Genomic DNA, 21124 nt, shown 5'->3' with positions numbered 1-21124 from the left:
TAAGCCAATTTCCATTTATTTTCCCTCTCGTTTTTAATGGGATTATTTACATTTCTTTTCATTTATGCATGAATATTACTAATTTATTGTAATGTTTCATTTGTATTTATTACCTATCTTGAACTAAGTTAGGTAATGTTTTTAATATTATACCTCGTTTGTTATTGTAAATCGAGAAAATAAATTTTCATTTCAATCTTTTTCCTTCGGTTGAGCCTTTTATTTTTCGATATTTTATTCTCTGATGGTATTATGTTTCATCCAAATAATGTATTAAGTGGTGATATTAGTTTATCTTTAATGTAAATTGGACTTTGTTATTACATTATTATTTTACAACGTAAAATATCCCTAATTTTTTGTGCTCTTCATTTGTTTGTCAGTGCAACTTCTCAGCAGTGGTGGCGGCGGCGGTATAAGTGAAGCGGCAGTTTTGGGAGAGTGAAGAAAATCATCCATATCATAAGTGTAAGTTTTTAAGTACTTAAATTGTTAATATATGCAAGTAATGCAAATAAAAATAATTAACATTTATAGTAATATCGTAAATAACTGTTTGGATATTATCCCAGTTCTTGGCGTAAAAGTGATTCTAAAGAGCTGCTTTATCAAACAGCTCTTTTTCACTCAATAACTGTGTAATTATTGGTTTACATCCGATCAAATTATTTAGTCACACCACTGCTGAAGTTATTGCTAAATTAAAGCTATTCGGATCATTTTATCTTTTCTCTGTTTTACCGTAAGTGCTTCTTTGTTGTTATTTTTCTGAATTTTTACATAAATATATGTAAAATGTATGTACGTATTGCAGATGCTGCGTAAGCGAGGTGTAAAGCGGCCATTGTCACATGCTGACCGGGAGTGGATGCCGTCTTGTGTAATTGCTGATACATCGACCTCTGCTGATGGTCAGATGACGTCGCATCACGACCCGCAGCCGTCGACGTCGAGGACACAAGGATTGCCCTCTGAGCTCTCCGCCTTCTCTAGGCGAGCTTATACGGAGGAAGAATTGCGGGAGCTTCTGGAGGAGAGCGGGGAGTCGGAGTTCTCAGAAGACTCCAAGTTAGCGAGGAGGAGAGTGGGGAGGAGGATGAACCCTCACAGTCAGGTACTCCGTTGCCGCCTTCTACACCCGATCCCGTTATGCCAATCCCTGGCCCATCCCCATTGTCCCATTCTTTCCCGGAGCCCTCTAACCCTGCCGCCAGTCCTTCTCCATCCGAACGTCCTTTGCGGTGGTCTCGAACTTCAGTGACCCCTCAAAATATCCCTTTCCAGGAAAATCCAGGCCTCACCACTCCACCCCCTTCCAACGACCCAATTAGTTTTTTCCGTCTCCTCTTTCCAGACTCCCTCGTTCACGCAATAGTTGATCAGACGAATGCGTTTGCTAATCATCTTATGCAGACAAATGAATCTCCGAAAGCAAGGATTAGGTATTGGAAACAATTGACCTATGAAGAGTTTCTTACCTTCATAGGCCTTTTGTTTCACATGGGAAGTATTCCTATAAACAAGATATCTGATTACTGGAGCACGGATATCTTGTTTGACCTCCCTTGCTTTCGGAAACGCATGAGTAGTTATCGATTTTTTTAAATTCTTCATGCCCTTCATTTTTCTTTGAACCCCGGCCCAAACGATCCAGTTCCTGATGATATCCTGTACAAAATCCGTCCCCTTTTAGATTCATTTCATTCCACCATTGATTCTTTAATTATTCCTTCCCAAAAGCTTTGCATTGACGAGTCTATGCTTCTTTGGAGGGGTAGGTTGCGATTCCATATTTATATGAAATCAAAGAAGAATAAGTACGGAATCAATATGTACATGCTGACGGTGCCTTCCGGGTTTGTTCTAAGATTTCTAGTGTACACGGGGCGGGCGATTCTGAACTTGGAGGGCATGGACATGTAGAATGCGTTGTTTATAAATTAATGAATGACCATTTAGATAATGGTCATTCATTATTTATGAACAATTACTACACCAGCGTCAATTTAGTCCACTAACTCCTTGAGAGGAAAACGTATTGCACTGGAACTCTTAGAGCAAATCGGAAAGGCATCCCCTCCAAAGTAGCAAAGGCTAAATTGAAAAAAGGTGAAGTTACGGATGCCTTTACTAACGATGGTATCTGCGTTCTAAAGTGGAAGGACAAAAGGGACGTACTGATGATCAGCTCCGAACTCGGGAGTCGCATGGTCGACGTGCCGACCCGAGGAGGAGATAGGGTTATTCCTAAACCTGAGGCCGTTGTGAAGTACAACGAGTCGATGGGCGGAATAGACCATTTTGATCAAATGATGTCATACTACCCAATTGAAAGGATAACCCTAAAATGGTATAAAAAGTTAGGGATCCACATCTTTCACCTTATTCTTGTCAACAGCTTTTTTCTTTATCGTGGACCCACCGAAAACATTTCCCTTTGTAAATTCCGTCCTTCTGAGATTAAATCCCTTATCCTTCCGTACTACATTTCCTAACGCAGGTCACTTTTACCCAACAAATCTCAATCCCATTTCCCTGAACTGATCCAAGTGGAAGGTGGCAGAAAGAAATATCGACGTTGCAAGCATTGCTACACTCTCGGGCGTAGGAAAGAGACCTCATTCATTTGCCCTGACTGTGAGGGTTCTCCTCCACTCTGTCCTGAGTGCTTCTCTCCATTTCACAAGAAGACATAAATCATATTATATATTTTTTTTTCAATTGATTTTTATTTATAATTTATTCATTGTAAATTGTAATATAGATTATATCTATTGATATAGCATTTGTGAAAGACGTATTTCGGGCTTTACTAAACAGACGTGACTGTGCAATTGCATATAAAATGTACATAAAATTGAAATAATCATCAGTTCGATTGTATTTCATTTTTTGTGTAAATATAATATTTTTATGGCAAATGATTCCATTTTTTATTTACTATAGATTAAACATAAATAAGGCGTGACTAGAAATTTCCAATTGCTATGAAATTAGTCTTCCCATTGCGTAATTAGACAGTAAATGTCATCATTGCTTTAGGTGAACGGGTACATTAGAAGGGGCACAGATTCTGCCACCTTCTTTCTAGCATTAAATATTATTTAATAATTTACTCGAAATTTTATTATTTCGCACTAAATGAAAAATATTATTACTGCGGTGAATATTTGCATAATTTTCAGATTTTCGCAGAATATTCGTCGAAAGATCCGTGATATGTGGCCTGAATGAATGAAGATTTCTCGTAAGATGTTTACTTGCAAATACTATTGTTTACAGTTTTAATGTATTTATTTTTAACTCGAGTACATCGTATTGCAATAATATGTTATTGACTTGATTCAGAAGAGAGTTGTGAGAAAGTTGTGGGTTGATTTTGTTTGTCTCCATATCCATTTTTACTCCGGCACTGAAGTCTCTACCCCAATGACATGAAAAGGACAAGTGTCAGCAAAGTCTTTTCTCATTCCGCCCCGATCTTTTTGACGTGCCGATGGCACTCCCAAGAAAGCTATCCTCCAATTCTTACAAGCGGACCGACTAAATCTTACTACCACCCCTCTCTTCTCCTCCGTGACCCCTCCAACCTTTGAACAACAGGCTGGAGTGGTGCACCCCAGGAGACACCCTAATCTACCGTCGTAAAATAACTTTGAAAGCGGAGTGCCACCCATCTCGAGCAGCTACAGCGAAGGGAATAATGCAACGTGCAAACCCATTGTTGTTAAATGCCTGAAGCTTACGGGTGGTCGAATGGGAGGAATGGTATTGGAGCTGAAAACAAGAAACGAGTAAAGGAATTTGTGACAAGAATAGTTATAGCTTGAGAGGAAAATGAAGAAATTATCCAATATTCTAGAATCCTACCCGATGCTTAGGATTAATTGTACAAGGAATATACGGAAATATCTTGCGCGGAATTACCTTTCAAATGAAACAGATAATCACGGTGATTCCTCGTACTTATAACTTGCATTACATTAATCTTCACCAAAATTTTTCTTATGGCAGAGGAAAAATACCTATGGCGATACTAGAAGAGCATTGCAAATTCATTTTCCTCGTATTTCTGTGGTTACATCGTCCAGAAAAAAAATCGAAAGAAAACGATGGCGCGGGGAAAAAGCCGACCGTATGCAACCCGCAACACGTTAATATCTCGCTGTGCGGGTGACGTGATATCACGTCATAAATTAAAGAAATCATAACTAACAAATTAGAGCCAAAAAAATATTTTCAATATTTTTCCCAGATGTTTTGGCATCCATGCGTGCGTTTTACATTAAAAAACGGAAGCCGCACAGGGGGATGATTTTGAGTTTTATATGGTCAGCATTGCAAGTGTTAACATATAATTCAGCTGATACTGTCATCCAAAAGGATAAATGCCTTAGTTCCATGGATAAGTAAGGAATTGAATGACAATATTTTGTCATTGAACAAGTACTAATTACATTGAGGAATAGTCACTATGACGTACATAGTGATTACAATATACAACCAACAGATATTTTTTTAAGCCAGAAAGTCACACTGAGAAGATGAAGGACAAAAGCTATAACTATCCAGGTCAATTTCTACACAAAAATCAGATGCTATTGCTCCTCCTCCTCAGTAGGGAACAAATATTTGCAACCAAAGTTTGATTTACATACCTTCTTTCCAAGAGCATCAACCTTTTTTCTGAAGACATGACGAGGAACATGCATGCCCCGGGTCCGTATTGCACGGGCACGCTTCTCGATGTGTTCCATTGCCTCCTCGAAGTCGTGCTTCACTTCATCCATGATTTCCTTTGGTTTGTGAGTCTTGAAGTAACCTCTGGGCCCAAGGAGAGACTCCAGAAGCAAGTCCACATTTTCTGCACGAACTCCAACCTACATACAAGAAATATTTTTAATACATCGCATCTGAGTTATCAAAAATGTATGAACATGAAACATACTACATTAATGAAATAGGTAAGTGTAGATACATACAATAACTGTATTGAATCAGGCCAATAAAAGCCAAACTATCAATCCTTCTGAAATCCCGTTATTGACAATGAACAATGTGAATAGGAAAACACATATAAAAACATGATATACACAAATTCACATGATAATTAAGCCATCACACACTATTCCTACCTCAAATAGGTTAAAGTTGTGGCCAAACAAGCTTGTGGTGAGATTCAAACTGGCAGATCTCGGAACAAAAGACTTCTGAGAGAAGATGACATTTCCTTCAGCAGATGTGGCTAGATTGAGACCATCCATGGAATAAGATGACTCATAGGCACGGGAGAACCTATTTAAAAAAGAAATAGCATCATAATGACGTTGAAGTTTGACAATGAAGATGCCCAAGCTATAAAAGTTATCAAAAAATTAATAACTTCTGTGAAATAAAGCATTATTCCTTTAATTTTCTCTGGTATTTTTATCTTTACGGGTCATCTTTAAAAAACCTTTAAAATATCTTTACATTTTGCAATGATTTGTTCATAAAAGAGTAACTGCTTCACCCAGCTGTACTGCAGGCTTCACCAGGCTGAGGATTTGATAAAGCCAGCAGTAGAGCTGTTTGAAACTCTCTCTACAATCTAAAAATATAAAATAAGAATTTAAAAAATTCATGGTCTAACATAATTATTTTCTTGATTCAAATTATTTGCATCTCAATATTCATGAAATAATGATGCATCTTTTTAACATGCAGTTAAAACTTTTGCAATACAATGCAACCAGCAATTTAACAAGCAAAAAAATATTTTTGTAACTCCAGCCTCAAAAGCAATAGACTTACTTGGTGGGGTCAAATGGATAGCGTTTCTTTGGCCTGATTCCTCCCAGGTAATGCTTGGCCTGTGCCTTATCAGGATTTGATGAGGTACGGAGAGTGAAAAGATGAGATGTAACAAATGATCCAACTGAAAAGAGAAAAAAAGGTCAGCATGGGAAGTCATAACACAATCAACTAATTAATTCTCATAGTATTTTGTCATGGGTAAAGATATGCAGGATTCTTCGCTCCTTGAAAATGACCCTATTGACACATTTCATAATCAGTAGGAGAGGTCCATAATTGAATACCTTGTATTATTCTCCCTCGCAAATATACAATGCAAATTTTGGAAATGGATCTGTCGAAAATGCATAGCTACCCCAAAATAACAAAATATAATATGGAATAGGGAAAATACTATCATCTTTACATGCACTGGCTGATTTGTCAGTCAACCATGAAAGATGCCAGCACACTTATGTTGAAATATACAAGTGTTTTGTACCACGCACATACCTGGTTACAAGTTAATAAATGAATAACGGCTTTCACACTAAATTTTAGTTTAATCAAAACTCAATGCCGATTTGAATTTAAAAACTTGAGTCAAGGAAAATGGATTATAGACATTAAAAAAGATGTGAAAAGATAAAACACAATTAAAAGAAGAGATCATATTTTGACTCTAGAGTGACCACAGTACAAACAATAAATCCTACCTCATAACGTGAGAGGGGAAACAAGCAAGGAGACGAATTAGAGACTTAATTCTATTAACGTACCTTGATGAATGGGCTCATCTTCCATCATTTCCTTGACAGCATTGGCCACTGCTTCACATGGGCATTCAGTCACAGCAAGGTATGCCTTGATCCTCAATTCAGAATCTAAATCCCGGTTCTTCATCATTTCAAGTGCAGTCTTATTTAGCTACATCAAGGAATAGAATAAGGTGAGTACATATTTACAGAAAAATTTACCAATAAGTTAAAACTGGATCAGTGAAACCTTTGAAAGAGATTTTGAGATTCAGCTGGCATTCAAGAACACAGATGCACATCATTTTATAAGTACATACAACATGGCATTATGACTAAAATTTATTCTTATGGTTAGACCAAATCCTTCGGAGCTAATCAAAAAAGTACTTATCATGACTGTTGTCCCTCATATAAGAAATAGATTATCCAAGACTTCATGAGAAAAAATCATGGTTTTAAAGCTTGGGCATGCAAAAATGACTGCCAAATTTAATCAGATATCATTGTTAAAGTTTCATGCATACGAGAAACACAATCAACACATTTGTATTCCTGCATTGTGACAGATGAAAATTTAAAATATGGAATGCTATAAAAAGCATACACAAACTAGGACAAGAGGATAAATTCCAGTGCCTCCCTTTGAAAAGAGAGTGATATTGTAAAGGATCCTCTGTCAGCATTTTTAATGAAAACCTGTAAAGAGTAAATCCAGTCAATACCTTCTGTTGGCAAGGATCTCCAAGGAAAGCATCAAGGGCAGCCACGCGCACTCTTGTTGGGACATCGTTGACGGCACACTTCATGATGGCATCAGCAGCTTCAGCAGTCAATTTCTTGGCATTCTGAAGGCCTTTAAGGGCTCCAACAATCTAAAATTAGCAATAATTGAAATATCTGTAATAACACTATACAAATGGCAACAAAAGTTTCAAGAGAAAAAATCACAATCTTAGTAAAAATAATTTTCACAACATGTTTGTCGAATTTCAAATTAGCAATTACGGAGAAATGGGTAGGTCTTTCTGCAAGGACAAAACAGCATTTCCTAAAAATTTCTTTCATCATATTTAAAATTTATTTAATTTCAGTCACCAAAGTTCAAATATCATTTGAATTTTGAAGCCAAATGCATGTTCTCACCTCATTTTCATGCTCCCTGTTGACTGGCTTGCATCCTTTTCCAAGCTTGTGAGCAAGTTTTCCCACAAGAACTTTGAACTCAGGAATAGTGTCATCACACTGATGTTCAGAGCAGTAACGTCCAACAAGGGCACCAGCTCCAAGATAAGCCTCAGGTGGTAATGATGGTGACTCAAGGAGAGACTGAGAACAAAATGGGGAAATCATCAACAGCTCGAACACAATAAAGAGCTTGTTTTACAACTATTCTAAACACACCCGGAAAAGAGCTTGTTTTACACCCTAGAAAGACTTTGGGGGGTCAAATGAGATCCTTGTTATCATTCAATGGTCCTGAATATACTTGCATCAGCTATATCAACATTTAGTGAAAAAAAACCTAGTGATCGAGCATGAAAAACTAATTTTGACACTCATGAGTATTTTAGATTAACCACTTACAAGTAAATATTTACCTTATGTATTTTGCCACAGGTGCAAACTTTTTTAATTTGGACTCACTTTAAATACGTAATGATGCTTTATTTCTTACCACTAACTGAATTCTATCAACTCTGCTACCGATCTTCCATTTATTGGTACTTATCTAGTCTTTTACTCAATTGAAGCACATGTGACAATTGTTTATGGTATCATATGTAAAAATTTCAAGGGGCACACACTACACAGTTCCTACTTCTGACAGTGATCTAGGTCTTTTGACAGCTTCCACCAGAATTTTTGACGTGATATAATTCTATTTTGTACTAATCTACATGCATTCATCTGCCTACTTATGGAGATAATAGTTAATTTATGAGTGATTGCCATTATTAGCTGTCAGGTCAACCATATTGACTTTGATTAATTTAGCGATTCAGCAAAGACAAATTTGAATGCAAAAATGGAAAATATCAATTTTCTGAGATTTTTATACAGCTCAAAAGAAAAGGGATCACAACATGCCTTCCCAAACTTCAGAAACAAAATAAAAGTTGTAGCTAAAGCTTTGAAAATACCTAAAATATTTTTGGAGAGTTTACTACGCCAAGATCAAAAGAATTACCTAAGTTGAGCAAATGTAACTGGTGAAAAATCATTGATCTTGATATCATTCATAAGAAGTAAAGAAATCGCAGAGTTGGAAAAGGGTCAAAATGATCCCATTCCATCCTTCTAGGCTTAAGGCTGCATTCCTGATACTTACAGCAACAGCCTTCAAGGATCCACGCGTGGCATGGCGGATGAAGGAAAATCCAAGATAATACAGCTTGGAAACCTCAGGTGACAATTCTTTAGCATTAATCAGTTGAACCACTGCTTCAATTGACTGACCAGTGCCAGTTTGTAGGAGAGCATCAAGAAAAACGGACCTGGTGGATTGAACAGATAATTTTTTTTATGAATGGAGAAAAACATTTAAATAAACATAAAAATCTTGTGTGCTTAGAGAGGAAGTACACAAGTTATTAAGTTTAGGTTGAGTCAACAACTGAGTACAAAAATAAGTTTCTATGAACCAGTATACAAAATTCTGGACAGAAAACTGATAAGACTGGTGTGGGTGAGAAGGGCATGTATCTTCAGAACTTTACAAATAAACATGAAATTTTTGGGAGGTTCAAAGTGTAATAAATTTAAAAAAAATACAATCACCACCCATTCCAGTGAGATGAGCAGGTTATCCGCCACATATCTCGTGATTATTGGAATTAATATAAAACGAATTATAGATGTGAAAAAAAGTGGCATATTTTAATTCTTTTTTGTTGAGTCCTCTGGATACAAGCTTAACAATTTCACAACAAATCAAGTCCTCCAGATCATATTTTATAAATTTGGATTCTTCTTTTAATTTTATTAATTGTGGACAACAAAAAAGATGATTGATTAATTTTAAGCATTTTTCTTTGTGAGAGATTAAAATTTATTTTTTCTGAGTAGCAGTGGCGCAACTGGGAATATACTTTGATGGGTATGGGAGGGCAACTCCTCACCTAAGCTACTAAGGGCCGGTTTTATAATGTCTGGTTAAACCTCACGTTAACTAACGTGGAGATAACGGTAACGTGGAGTTTAACGAGAGGTTGGGTTTTATAAAGCAAATCCTACCGCCAGTTGGCTGATGGGAACTTTAACGAGAGGAAAGCGTAGCTACTGTAATTCTCATACCAACAATTGATCGCGAAAAGTGAAACAGACGAAAGTCAAAATTGAAAAAAATCGAGTTGGGGAGTGGTGAAAGAATTGTTTACGTTTGTTTAGAAGTGATGGTTAGCTTTGAAAACGAAGATGACGCCAATATTTTCGGTTTTAATCGTTGACGATCTTATGGTCAATCATCAGTGTGTCGTTAAAATAAAAATACTCGCCTCGATTTGTGAATATTTGGCAAGTACAAGTGTTATTGTATGAGTGCTGCTATACGTGTAAACCATAAATTACACGGAGATAATGAATTACTATTTGTTAATGGATTGAATCAAGGTGGAGTCCCTTTGCAAGAAATAGTGGTAAATTAACCTTGTTTGTGCTTATTATTCGAGAACGAAGATTCTCATTTGTATAATGAAACCAATTGAAATGGTTTTCTATTGAGTACGCCACCAGAGCAATTTTAGGAACATTTTGAGGCTACAATTTAATCATAATGACGATAAATTTTAATTATACTTTTGCAGTAAGATATATCTTCTTAGCGTTAGTATGGCCCCTACGCTAATTTATTATCATCTCTCCGTTCCCTACGGAATTAGGAACAACTTGCAATTTGTGAATAATCAAAGCCTTTCCCGTTTTCTAAGTACTCACCATGGCCATAATTTAAATAACAGAATTTATAACCAACCACCGTCTTATAGAAAAATTCATCAGTGTTCATTAAAACGATAACGAGAGCATTTTCAGTTTTATTAAAATTTTCACAATGAGGAGGTATATTCAGCCATGTGCCACTCGTGTTACAGACACGAAAAGAATTGAGCCATATAATTGTCAGCTAGCAGCAGATATTTCATAACTTTAAATTATCTCATCTTTTTTATGATTATATATATATATATATATACTGTTAAGAAGCAATATGTTTCATGAAATCCATAATCTCTGGCAAATAAATTTTCAATAAGGGACAGAACTAAGTTTAAATTTCTTCATTAGAGAGACCAAAATCTATTGCATGACACCAAGTAGCCCTTACCATTGAAGTATAAAGTGAAACATATTTTGATACTGGCTGTCAATAGTGTAGTTGATATTGTAATAGGGATGACTGTGAGTCTTTATGGTAATGCCATTGAGAATGTATTCATTGCCATTTTAAATTGAATGGATGTTCTGAAATCACTGATTATGAACATAGCTTCACAGTCTAAAATTAAAATTAGAGAAGAATGAATAAAGTTTGAATAACTTATGCATAACCCTACCACAGTTACTTCAAGGGCTCCTGCTATCCAATTATTAAATAAATGTACAGTTTGCAGCAAACCTTTCATACTTTACAAGTAGGCTGCATGTTGTTATAAAAATATGCATCTGTAACAAATATTGAAACTCTTTTTGGCTCATAGCTTGGGATGGGGGATCTATTCTTTATGTTAATACTATTTTTGCAAACCTTGTGTAAGAATAAGTTTTAAGTGCTAACATAACTAACTTCATATCTAATCAACAGCAAAGGCTTGTATTGTATTTAAGATTTAAGGAAAAGAGATGGGGTGCAAAGATATTAAAGTTGCTGGGTTCAATTTATAAAAAATCTGTCGAAAAACATATCTAATCAGAATGAAAGCATTAAATTTCAACTCTCAGTGGTGTTTATGAATACTATACTATACATGTGATAGATATTTTCTTTTATTCTCAGCGCACAAAATATGAAGCTTTCATTGAACATGTTTTAAATATTTAGCAGAGTACTAAATTATACAAAGACAGTAGTGGATCCAGGATAGGGACAAGGGGGTTGGACTAGGTGAGGTTAAAATTCCAGCTGTAGTGGGGGTTGGAAATAAACCACCATTCTATCTAGTGTAAAGTGGATGGTACCCAATGGGAGCAAATTGGATACCCTCCTTAGCCCCCCCCCCCCCCCCATGTATCCGTCACTATACAAATATACTGTTATTTATATAGCATTTAAAGAATTTATTTGTATCAAATGCAAAGCATAAGGATTCCATCATGATGACTCCTTCATTGCAACTGTTTTTTTGGGATATGGGTTTTCAATGGAATTATGTTGTTACATGTTGTCACAGTAAGTAATTTTTTTACTACCTACTTCTGGGGTAATCCTTTTGAATGCTGTACCAAGTAATCTCTGAATGCACCACACTGACATCACTCACTTATAATTAATGTATGTGCTTCCATTATCATAAATGCAATAATATGACTTCCTCACAGAATTTTATCATACCATGTTCTATTTATGAAGTGATTATAGAAGCAATTTCCCTTACATCCACTCCACTTTCACAAATCTATTAAGAAAATTTGCCTTTGTGACATGAACATAGACTGTTTCTCATTACATATGTTGCAGCTATGCATGTTAAAATATATCTCTAGTGATGCAGATCGGAGCGAGACAGATGAGACAGAGATAATCCTTGGAATAAATAAAAAGAGGAGAATTAAAGGGATAATCACAGTACCAAAGTGCAAATAGAAGTCTGGTTAAGATATATGGAGTAAGGTTTGCTATGGAACTGGTATTTTTGACCCAGAAGGAGGATAAGAATAGAGGTATACAGGAATGTATAGATAATATTGACAGGAAAAGGAAGTAGGAAGTGCTAGCTAGACCTGATAAGTGAGGTAAGGGAATAATTGCAGGAGATGAATTAGATATAAATGATGTAGATGAAGTGTATATCAAGCTTGAAATGCTGACAACAGTGATTAAGGTAAGGATTTTGAGTAACAAGCAAGGGCAGGGAGACAATGGTTCTGGAATATATGGAATAACCATGTATGTTACAAAAAACTATGTCAACCTTAATGAGTAGATCACTTCTAACAGTAAGTAATGGAATGAGATATCTAGTCATGCATTTTTATAAGTGTTGATGATATTATACCTAATAGATTTTTTGAACGTATGTACTCATTAGTGACAGTTCAATGGATGGAGCATGAAAAAATTAATAAAAGCTACGTATGGGATTGACATCCCAAGAAACTAACGAGTGTACCAGATATGTGATATAAATTGGCTGATGGAGCATGAAAAAATTAATAAAAGCTACGTATGGGATTGACATCCCAAGAAACTAACGAGTGTACCAGATATGTGATATAAATCGGCTGTTATAGGAATATGTCTTCACTTATCCTTTGAAGACTTATTAAACATGTTAGTTAGTTAAACGTTGACAAGTAGTAGTAAGGGTTAATATTTTAGGAAGAAACCATACCAAGGATCCCACTTAAGACTTTGAAAGAGTTATTAGTAAAATTAGACATTGCAATATTTCCACTGATTTTATTATAATAAAACTCAGTGGAAATACTGCAATGTCTAATTTTACTAATATGAAGAATTTCACCATGTCTTGCTCAATATCATACAAAATACTTTGAAAGAGCTTATCGATGAAAAAATTTCAGTAGTCACTGATAAGCATGGAAAATAATGAATGTAATGGTGGTGAATGCAGTCATTTCCTGTAAATTCAACCTCATGAGCAAATACATATGTACACAGACAACAGATTTCCCCAATTGCAAGCAAGAGTAGCCCAGCTGGCTCAATATTGTAAGAAATACAACTGACTCTGATTGTTTCAAACATTCCCTTAGTAGACTATGCTTGAGAACCTCAATAAATATATTCCCTTAGCAGACAATGCTTAAGAACCTTAAAATAATATTTCTTTGATTAATCTGGCTTTGATGTTTGATGAGTCTTCAGGTGCAAGGGTCCAAATTCTCTCCTTGAATTAAGGCTCAAATGTGTGGAATAAAATCAAACTTTTTCAGGATAAAGTATCGAATTGTTTACTTTCACCATATTAAAATATTCAAACCTGAAATAAGATAAGTATTGGTAACCAAATTGGCACTCTTATATTTTAACATGAGGTATCTAGATGGGCACCACTGATTCTATGGCTCTGAAGCTACTTTTGATGGCAGATGCACCACTGATTCTATATAGCTCTGAAGCTACTTTTGATGGTAGATAATTTGCTAGGAGGTTTTAATAGTACATAACCTATGTTTGGCTACGAACTGCACTTAGGCAATAAAGTCGCATTTTTTTCCGTTGAAGGCTACACATTAGAACCCTCAGAGAAGAGAAGACTTTTCTTGTTTAAGGTGCCTTTCCAAATCTTTTTCTATCAAAAGGATGAGAGGTCATTACTTTAGTCACAAAAAGTACAATAATTAGTAAACTTCGAAGTGGAACTTGGATCCACACTCTAAAGGCTCGTTTGCCTAACAAATTCATTAATATGTCATACCATCTTATGAGCAAATCAGTCATTCTTACTTTTTTACCCACAGGAGCTGTATTGATTGCATCAATTTGCCTTTCTCAGCTTCCAAAGAAAACTCAAACAGCATCTTGTATACATTACGTACGAAACGTGCAAAATCCTTTCTTTTTCACGCAATCTTTCACTTGCCTCACTTATTCCTACATATTTATCTCCAAGAAATACCAAGCCGTACACCAGATATTGTTAATGGACTTACCTACAATTTTTTTTGTAGTACTTTGACAAACATATCTTTTGGAAAAGGAAATACGAAAATACTTTCACCTCATAACATATATCCTCACAATTAATTATAAATTCTATAGTGACATCAAATGCTAGTAAATCAGAATGCAATCAGTAAGTACGATCTTTTTCACTCTTTCGATTGCCAAATACGAAACTTGGCTGTTCTTCTAATTCAAACTGTCTTTGTAAACACAGACACATTTTAAATTCGTTGATGAAGTCAGCAAAACCAGGTAATAACAGATTTCTATACCTACACTCCTGTTGCACCTCCTTCTTTCTCTCCGATATGTAATTCTATTATTTTTCATCATCTCACTTGGCTGGCACAAATCATAACAAACTCCTACACCGGCACAAATATTGCATTACTTCAACATTTTCAGGGGTTTGGCACACGATCTCCGAATGCAGTCCATAAAATAGACAATATTATTTATTGGATGGTGGTTATTATCAAACTTGAGATGTTTGTAAGGATTTCGTAGTGTATACCGTAGAATACGTCGAATAGCATGAAAACAGTGGTCCGTTCCGGATATATCACCGGTCTTATGGAAATATTTCACTTATTAAATTGCTATTATGGTGCTAAAAATATTGGAAATTGATTGCTGATATCGTAGATACGGATAAAAACGGAGGATGCTGCGCTTGGTCGATTATTTCTTCTGTATATTATCGTAGGGTACTTCAGCATTTCAAAACATCCGCCATTTTCAACAATTTAAACTTCACGTTAAACTATTACCCAAGGGAAATCCATGGTTTAGCTTGACTACCACTTCAACGCTCAGATTTGACTTAACCATCAATTATAAAACAGAATTTTGGGACATAACCGACGCTTAGCTTAAACTCCAGTTTAACCAGACATTATAAAACCGGCCCTAAGAAAATTTTTGAAAAATGACCTGCCTCAAAATACATTTTACATCATTTTGGCACTAAAAATTTTATATTGATAAATGAACTTTAACTTTAAGCAGATGCAGTTATTATAAGTCAAATCTAGACAATGGTTGTAAATATTTTTTTAATTTATCTGAGGCATTGGGGGGCGGATCCATCCTCCCTCATAGTAACGCCATAGCTGCGAATATTATATTTGTACCTTAGGTGTAGTAAATGCAAGACTTACTTGGCAAGCTTCTTGCTAGTGAACCCAGTTCCAGCCTTCACTTGAGAGTAAACACTCATCAGGCATTCTGCATTGGCATAACGCATGACACGGGTGAGGCTACGGAATGCACCAGCTGATTCAGTACTGGCTCCTCCAACAAGTGATTTTTCAGCAGCCTTGAGAGCATGAGTGATGTGTTCAACTGTAGCTTGATCTTCAGGGTTAGCCCCTCCAAGGTTCCATTTGTGGGCATCAAAAAGGATTGATGATCCATGGCCATTGGTGACTAGAGATAGAATACAAACACTGAATTAGAACAAATTAACTACACTTCATTTCTACAACAATAAGCCCCGGTGAATGAATATTCTTCAGACCCACCACTGGGCAAGAAAATTTAAGCCATCCGAATGTTTCCTATTCTTATTCATAGCCCATTCTCATCAACTTAAAAGTAGCTAATGAATTGGAATGTGACATATCAACTGACTATCATTATCTTACCCGGAGGAAAGCCCAGGAAAAGTTCATTCGAAGTATTCGCTAGGAAAGTATGAATTCATAAATAATAAGATTGCAAGGTTTTTAACCACAAGCTAAACGGTGGCATTACTCCAGATAAGAACTACTTATTAGATTTTTAAGGCTGACCCATTAAAGAGATAATTTTTTTCAAGATCATGGGTCGAGAACTGATGTTAGGAACCAATCAAGAATAAGAATTGTATGTAGCAAAGGTGGCAGCTCTCTGAGAACAATCACAGACTGCGCACTTCTTGAGGTTCACTGATGAGAAGTCTTACCAGGTGGAGCAGGGCTAGGTTGATGTTTGACGAGTGTTAGCCTAGTTGTCACAGTCGTTTGAGCACCCGAACCACCATTTGAGAATGGACGGAAAAGATAACTTTCTTCACCAACAGCAGAAACAACCATCTTATCCTTAATGGTCTGCTCAACTTGAAGAGTGGACTGAAGCAGGGGCGATGAATGCAGTTCCTAAGGGATGGCATGACAAGGGCATTTATTTATTTCCAATGGATAACACCATTTTACAATATAGATAAAATGAAGAAAGCAATTACGACTTGAACAATAAACAAAAATTAAATCTATAACAAGTTATTACTTCAAAAAAATACCGTATAAGCTTGTGTAAGAGGCGCACACGTGTAAGAGGCGAACCCCTATTTTGAGGATCGAAGCAATAAAGAAAAAAAATTTTGCGACATTTTTTTATCCTATCGTGCGGTGTTGCAGACGTATGCCTGGAATTTCGACAGTTATCGAAATGTCCTCTTTCAGTACTATTTTAAAGAGGAAATTTTGATAACTGCGGCGGCATAAGAGGGAGTAGAAAGAGTTCCGATCCTCTCTTTGCATACGCCATCGCTCTACGTTGCTTGTCCTACTCACGAACAATTTTGTTTAAAAGCTCTCGCAGGAGCATTGCAATAGAATTGCAGCCGTGGAAAATTTTAAGGCAAAACACGACAGGCAAATGGCATGAGCTTTCCCAAGAGATTGAACAACAATCGGGGCAATCTCAGCGCCGTAGGATAATAACCACGTCGTAGATTTAAGGCCCCATGCACACGCACCGATTTTGGACGGCCGGTAAAATATCGGCCGTCCACATTCCAACAGTGAACAATGGGAGAGCATTGGATCTTGCACACGTACCGACCACACGCCGGCACCAGCAAAATGCCGGTTAGCTGCCCGCCATTGTCACTGTGGATCTACGACGCCGGCTCAAAAACTTAGCAACGTATCGTTTGACCGGTAAAAATCCGGCATGTGTGCAAGCATCGCTTCGCCGGTAAAATAGCGGCCAATATTTTACCGACCGTCCAAAATTGGTGTGTGTGAAAGGGGCCTAACGGAACTACACTCGGCTCTCCATCAGCTAATGCCTCTGCCGTTTTTTTCCTTTCCGAGACTCCACAGGAAAATATCAAGTTACAGGGGAACAATGGAAACGTGTTTCATCCCTACCCCATTCCACCAACTGACCTTTTTCGGTCTACCAGGTTCAATTCCCCGAGTTTCTGGAGGTCAAATGCTACGTGAGTCACCTTCTGAGCTCGAAGATATCTCGATATCTTTCAGCAATTGTATGACACGCACGAGGTTCTAAAAAGAATTAGACCTAACGCGACGTATATCTTACAGCATTTAAGTTTTTTGAGCTCTAATTGATTGACACAAAGATTTATAGCTAAAATAAGGCTACTAATATTCAACATAGTCGAAACAGCACAATTTCGGAAGAAACAAGCGTAGCATAAGCGCATTCAAACAAGACGAGACGGACTGGAAACTCAGGCAACGCAAACTGCGTATATCACATTGCTGCGCCTTCGCCCCTTCGCTTTAAAGGTAACGACGTCACATGCAAGATCGGACGTGTTCTTCCCTTGCTCCTTCGCTCGTAGCTTTAAATACGGAGGGGAGGGAGCCCTCTTCCCCTCGACCTCTCCTTCGGCGCTCTTCACTTAGAAGCATTTCCGATTTCTTCTATCCACCATTAATTCCAACAATGAGTACACTCGTTCGAATTTTTTCAACCGCAGGTTTTGACACCAATATTACTATATGCAGTATAAATGCCGCGGGATGCCCACTCGTGGCAATAAATTTAGCGCGCGCTCCGGAGCGAATCACCCCGCGAGATCTTTTCAATGTTCACCTCTGGGGTACCGACGTGACTGCGCGATGCTTGCAAGAAATTCAAACAGGAGCATTTTAAAAATACGTCACTAAGGGAGAAACTCCCCTACCTGCCGCTTGACTTTGACCCAGGGTTTCAGATGACTGACTCACGCTGAAAACCAAGGCCACTCAGTTCCCCTTGAACTTGCAACCGGTGAAGGGGAGGGGGGGAAGATAAGAAGTTTGTGTAAGAGGCGCACCCCCATTTTCGGCTGCAATATCTGGGAAAAAAGGTGCGCCTCTTACACGCGCTTATACGGTAAGTCATTGTAAAAATTTCCACAGATTATGGAATTAAAATTTGAAAAAGGAGATAACTTAAGTCAATTTCGCAAATTATTAGCTATTATGCAGAATTAAAATGATGCAATTGAGAAAGTTCTACCATTATAAAGACAAACATTCTTACCGAAGGTTCATCATAGTAAGTGGAGAAGAAATTATTGTGAAGGCCTTCACGATGTGCACAGCGATTTAAGTTTCTGTGCTTTGTCACCTTAAGTACACCACCCTCTTCATGGTAGGTGAAATCTGTTGGGCAGACACCAAAGATGTCAGTCTGAAATTAAAAAGGAACATTAAAATCATACCAGAGAATCAAATTACCAAGATTTTTCTGTCGTGGTTTTGATGTAGATCAGATGATGACGAAAGAATACTGCACTAGTTCCTTCATGTCACAAGAATCAGATGATATATTTGTTCATCACCATGAATTATAAAACACTCATTTCAACCTAAATAAAAACAATGTGATTGTTCTACAAAATTACCAAGCCATGGTACCAAGATTGATAAAAGATAAACACTAAGCCAGCCAAATATATTCCACTTGATTAATTAAAAATAAAATAAGTTACCAGGTCATGCAAGGAGTTAATTATACTGCAAACCCATATGCAACAATTGATAACGTTAATCCACTTCACTTCAAGGAATGTACAGTCAGATGGTTGGTTAGGTGACAAAAATTTCTGCTCTGAACAGTGAGTATCTTCTCTTTGTACAATTCCTGCAGAAGATGCCTGAAGGACAAGCAATAGATACCACTAACAAAACATTCCACCAAAATAACCTGTAAGACATGAATTTTTGGAAGCACAAAAACTACTGATCACATAGCCATAAAACCAAAAATTTTAACATTTAATGCATTGATTGGAAAGTAATCAAATCATAATTTTAAAGCAAGAATTACTTCAGGAATCAAGATGAATACAAAAGCTGAATTTCTGGAACACCTAAATACACTGAACTTTAGTGCCTTAAATTTGGTTAGTTTCCCAAAAGTTGATTTTCAAGATTTCTTTACATTTTCATAAAGAAAACTAGACACAGAAATTTGGATGTGTCTCAAGTTAAATTATTTCTGTGACAGGCTGGCATTATTATGGCCTGACACATCTCTCAACTATAGGATACAACTGCAATTAATGGTCAACACCAACACAATGGAAGTATTTCATGGGGTATTCCTAGGAAACCTACCTCATGAAGGCTAGCAGATCCAGATGGTTGTACTTTCGACACTTGCATAAGTGACAGAATTGCACGTTTTACGTTGACATCCACAGGGGTATCACCATCCTCAACGCAAACATCAGTTCCAAGCCGACCATTGTTCCATGAGAAACCAAGAGGATGTCTCTCACAGCTGGCAAAATCTTGGAATTTCTGGAAGAGTCACATAAAATGACAATTGATGCAAAAGAATGACTCAAAATTTAAAAAAGCAACACAATGTACATAATTGTGTCTCCATCTATCAATTTTGTATCTCCATAATTATACTACAACAAGTAACCACTCAGATGCCGTATACAAAACTTAAAAATAAGATACTTATTTACATGTAGAATTTTAGATTCAAAATACAATTGACAGAACAAAACATTCAAATAAATAATATTAGAAAATATTTTGTTTGAAATGATTATATAGATTTAAGTTCACAAACTACTCAGGCAAAGAGATGAAATAATGTCCGTCTTAAGCAATAACAAGGCAAATACAGAGAATGATCACTCAGCAATTGGCCAGCAGGCCATACAGCCCATTTTAACTTAACTTTATGCCATTAGCAAACTTTAAATAGCCCTAAAACTTCTGCTGGCTTAATTACGGCAGCAAACACTGCATGAATTTTAATGGCTGGAAAACCATTCATGAAACAAAGCCATGCCAGGGAAGTCTGAGTCTAGTCATTTGAGTTATTCCTTGTCACAAAGATTTATAGTCCAATGGTATGTCTAAATCATAAAATTAGCTAATTCCAGAAATTTTACCGTTTAATAACATCCCACATATTTTGCAGAGTGAATTCCAATCACCGTTCTTTTATCCTTCAAATCTGACTGAAGAGAGACATTTTTTGTAATAATGATACGAACAACTGTAGTAATTTTCAGCACTTTTTAATTTTCACTTAATATTTAATTTGCTCATAATAAAATTAAAAAGTGTAGAAAATTACTATAGCTCTTTGTATTATTACTACTAATGCATTTCCACAAAGTGAGCTTGTCCACAATCAATCTGATTTTTTGTTGTAAATAGTTACTGGGGGGACGATGGTTTTAGATTCAGGAGGAGTGGTAAATGAACACGACCACACGTGTTGAATAACATGGCGAAACTGCAATTTATTAAAAGAACAAACTTCCGGTGAAGAACAAAAAAACAAATGAATACAGTAATACGATAGTTGGGAGATTACCAGCCATATTCAAACAAAAACAATCACAACACTCTCCCTTAATCTACCAACTTTACATTGCATTTTTACAATTAACCATACCCAGAGGAATAATGCACTTGCGGTGTGCAGTCACATTAAGTGCCTTAGTAAACACATCGGCAATCATTTTTTCAGATTCCATGTAATTGAGGACAAC

The 21124-nt window shown here is 36.6% G+C and overlaps 1 protein-coding gene across 1 annotated transcript in view; it reads right to left on the bottom strand.

Annotated features, from left to right (window-relative positions):
• Window positions 1-21124, bottom strand: part of LOC124167156 (apolipophorins-like) — a 205293-nt gene that overhangs the window by 146576 nt on the left and 37593 nt on the right. Inside the window, exons 4-14 of the mRNA XM_046544962.1 lie at window positions 19719-19904; window positions 18640-18789; window positions 16322-16514; window positions 15537-15804; window positions 8863-9028; window positions 7677-7859; window positions 7256-7405; window positions 6555-6702; window positions 5794-5917; window positions 5136-5295; window positions 4659-4880 (exon numbers count right to left, since the gene is read on the bottom strand). Coding sequence (XP_046400918.1) covers window positions 4659-4880; window positions 5136-5295; window positions 5794-5917; window positions 6555-6702; window positions 7256-7405; window positions 7677-7859; window positions 8863-9028; window positions 15537-15804; window positions 16322-16514; window positions 18640-18789; window positions 19719-19904 — 1950 coding nt within the window. The remainder of the gene's footprint in view (window positions 1-4658; window positions 4881-5135; window positions 5296-5793; window positions 5918-6554; window positions 6703-7255; window positions 7406-7676; window positions 7860-8862; window positions 9029-15536; window positions 15805-16321; window positions 16515-18639; window positions 18790-19718; window positions 19905-21124) is intronic.

This window comes from Ischnura elegans, chromosome 10 (assembly GCF_921293095.1).
Source record: "Ischnura elegans chromosome 10, ioIscEleg1.1, whole genome shotgun sequence".
NCBI classification, from domain to species: Eukaryota; Metazoa; Arthropoda; class Insecta; order Odonata; family Coenagrionidae; genus Ischnura; species Ischnura elegans.
This window is presented reverse-complemented; position numbering and strand designations above follow the sequence as displayed.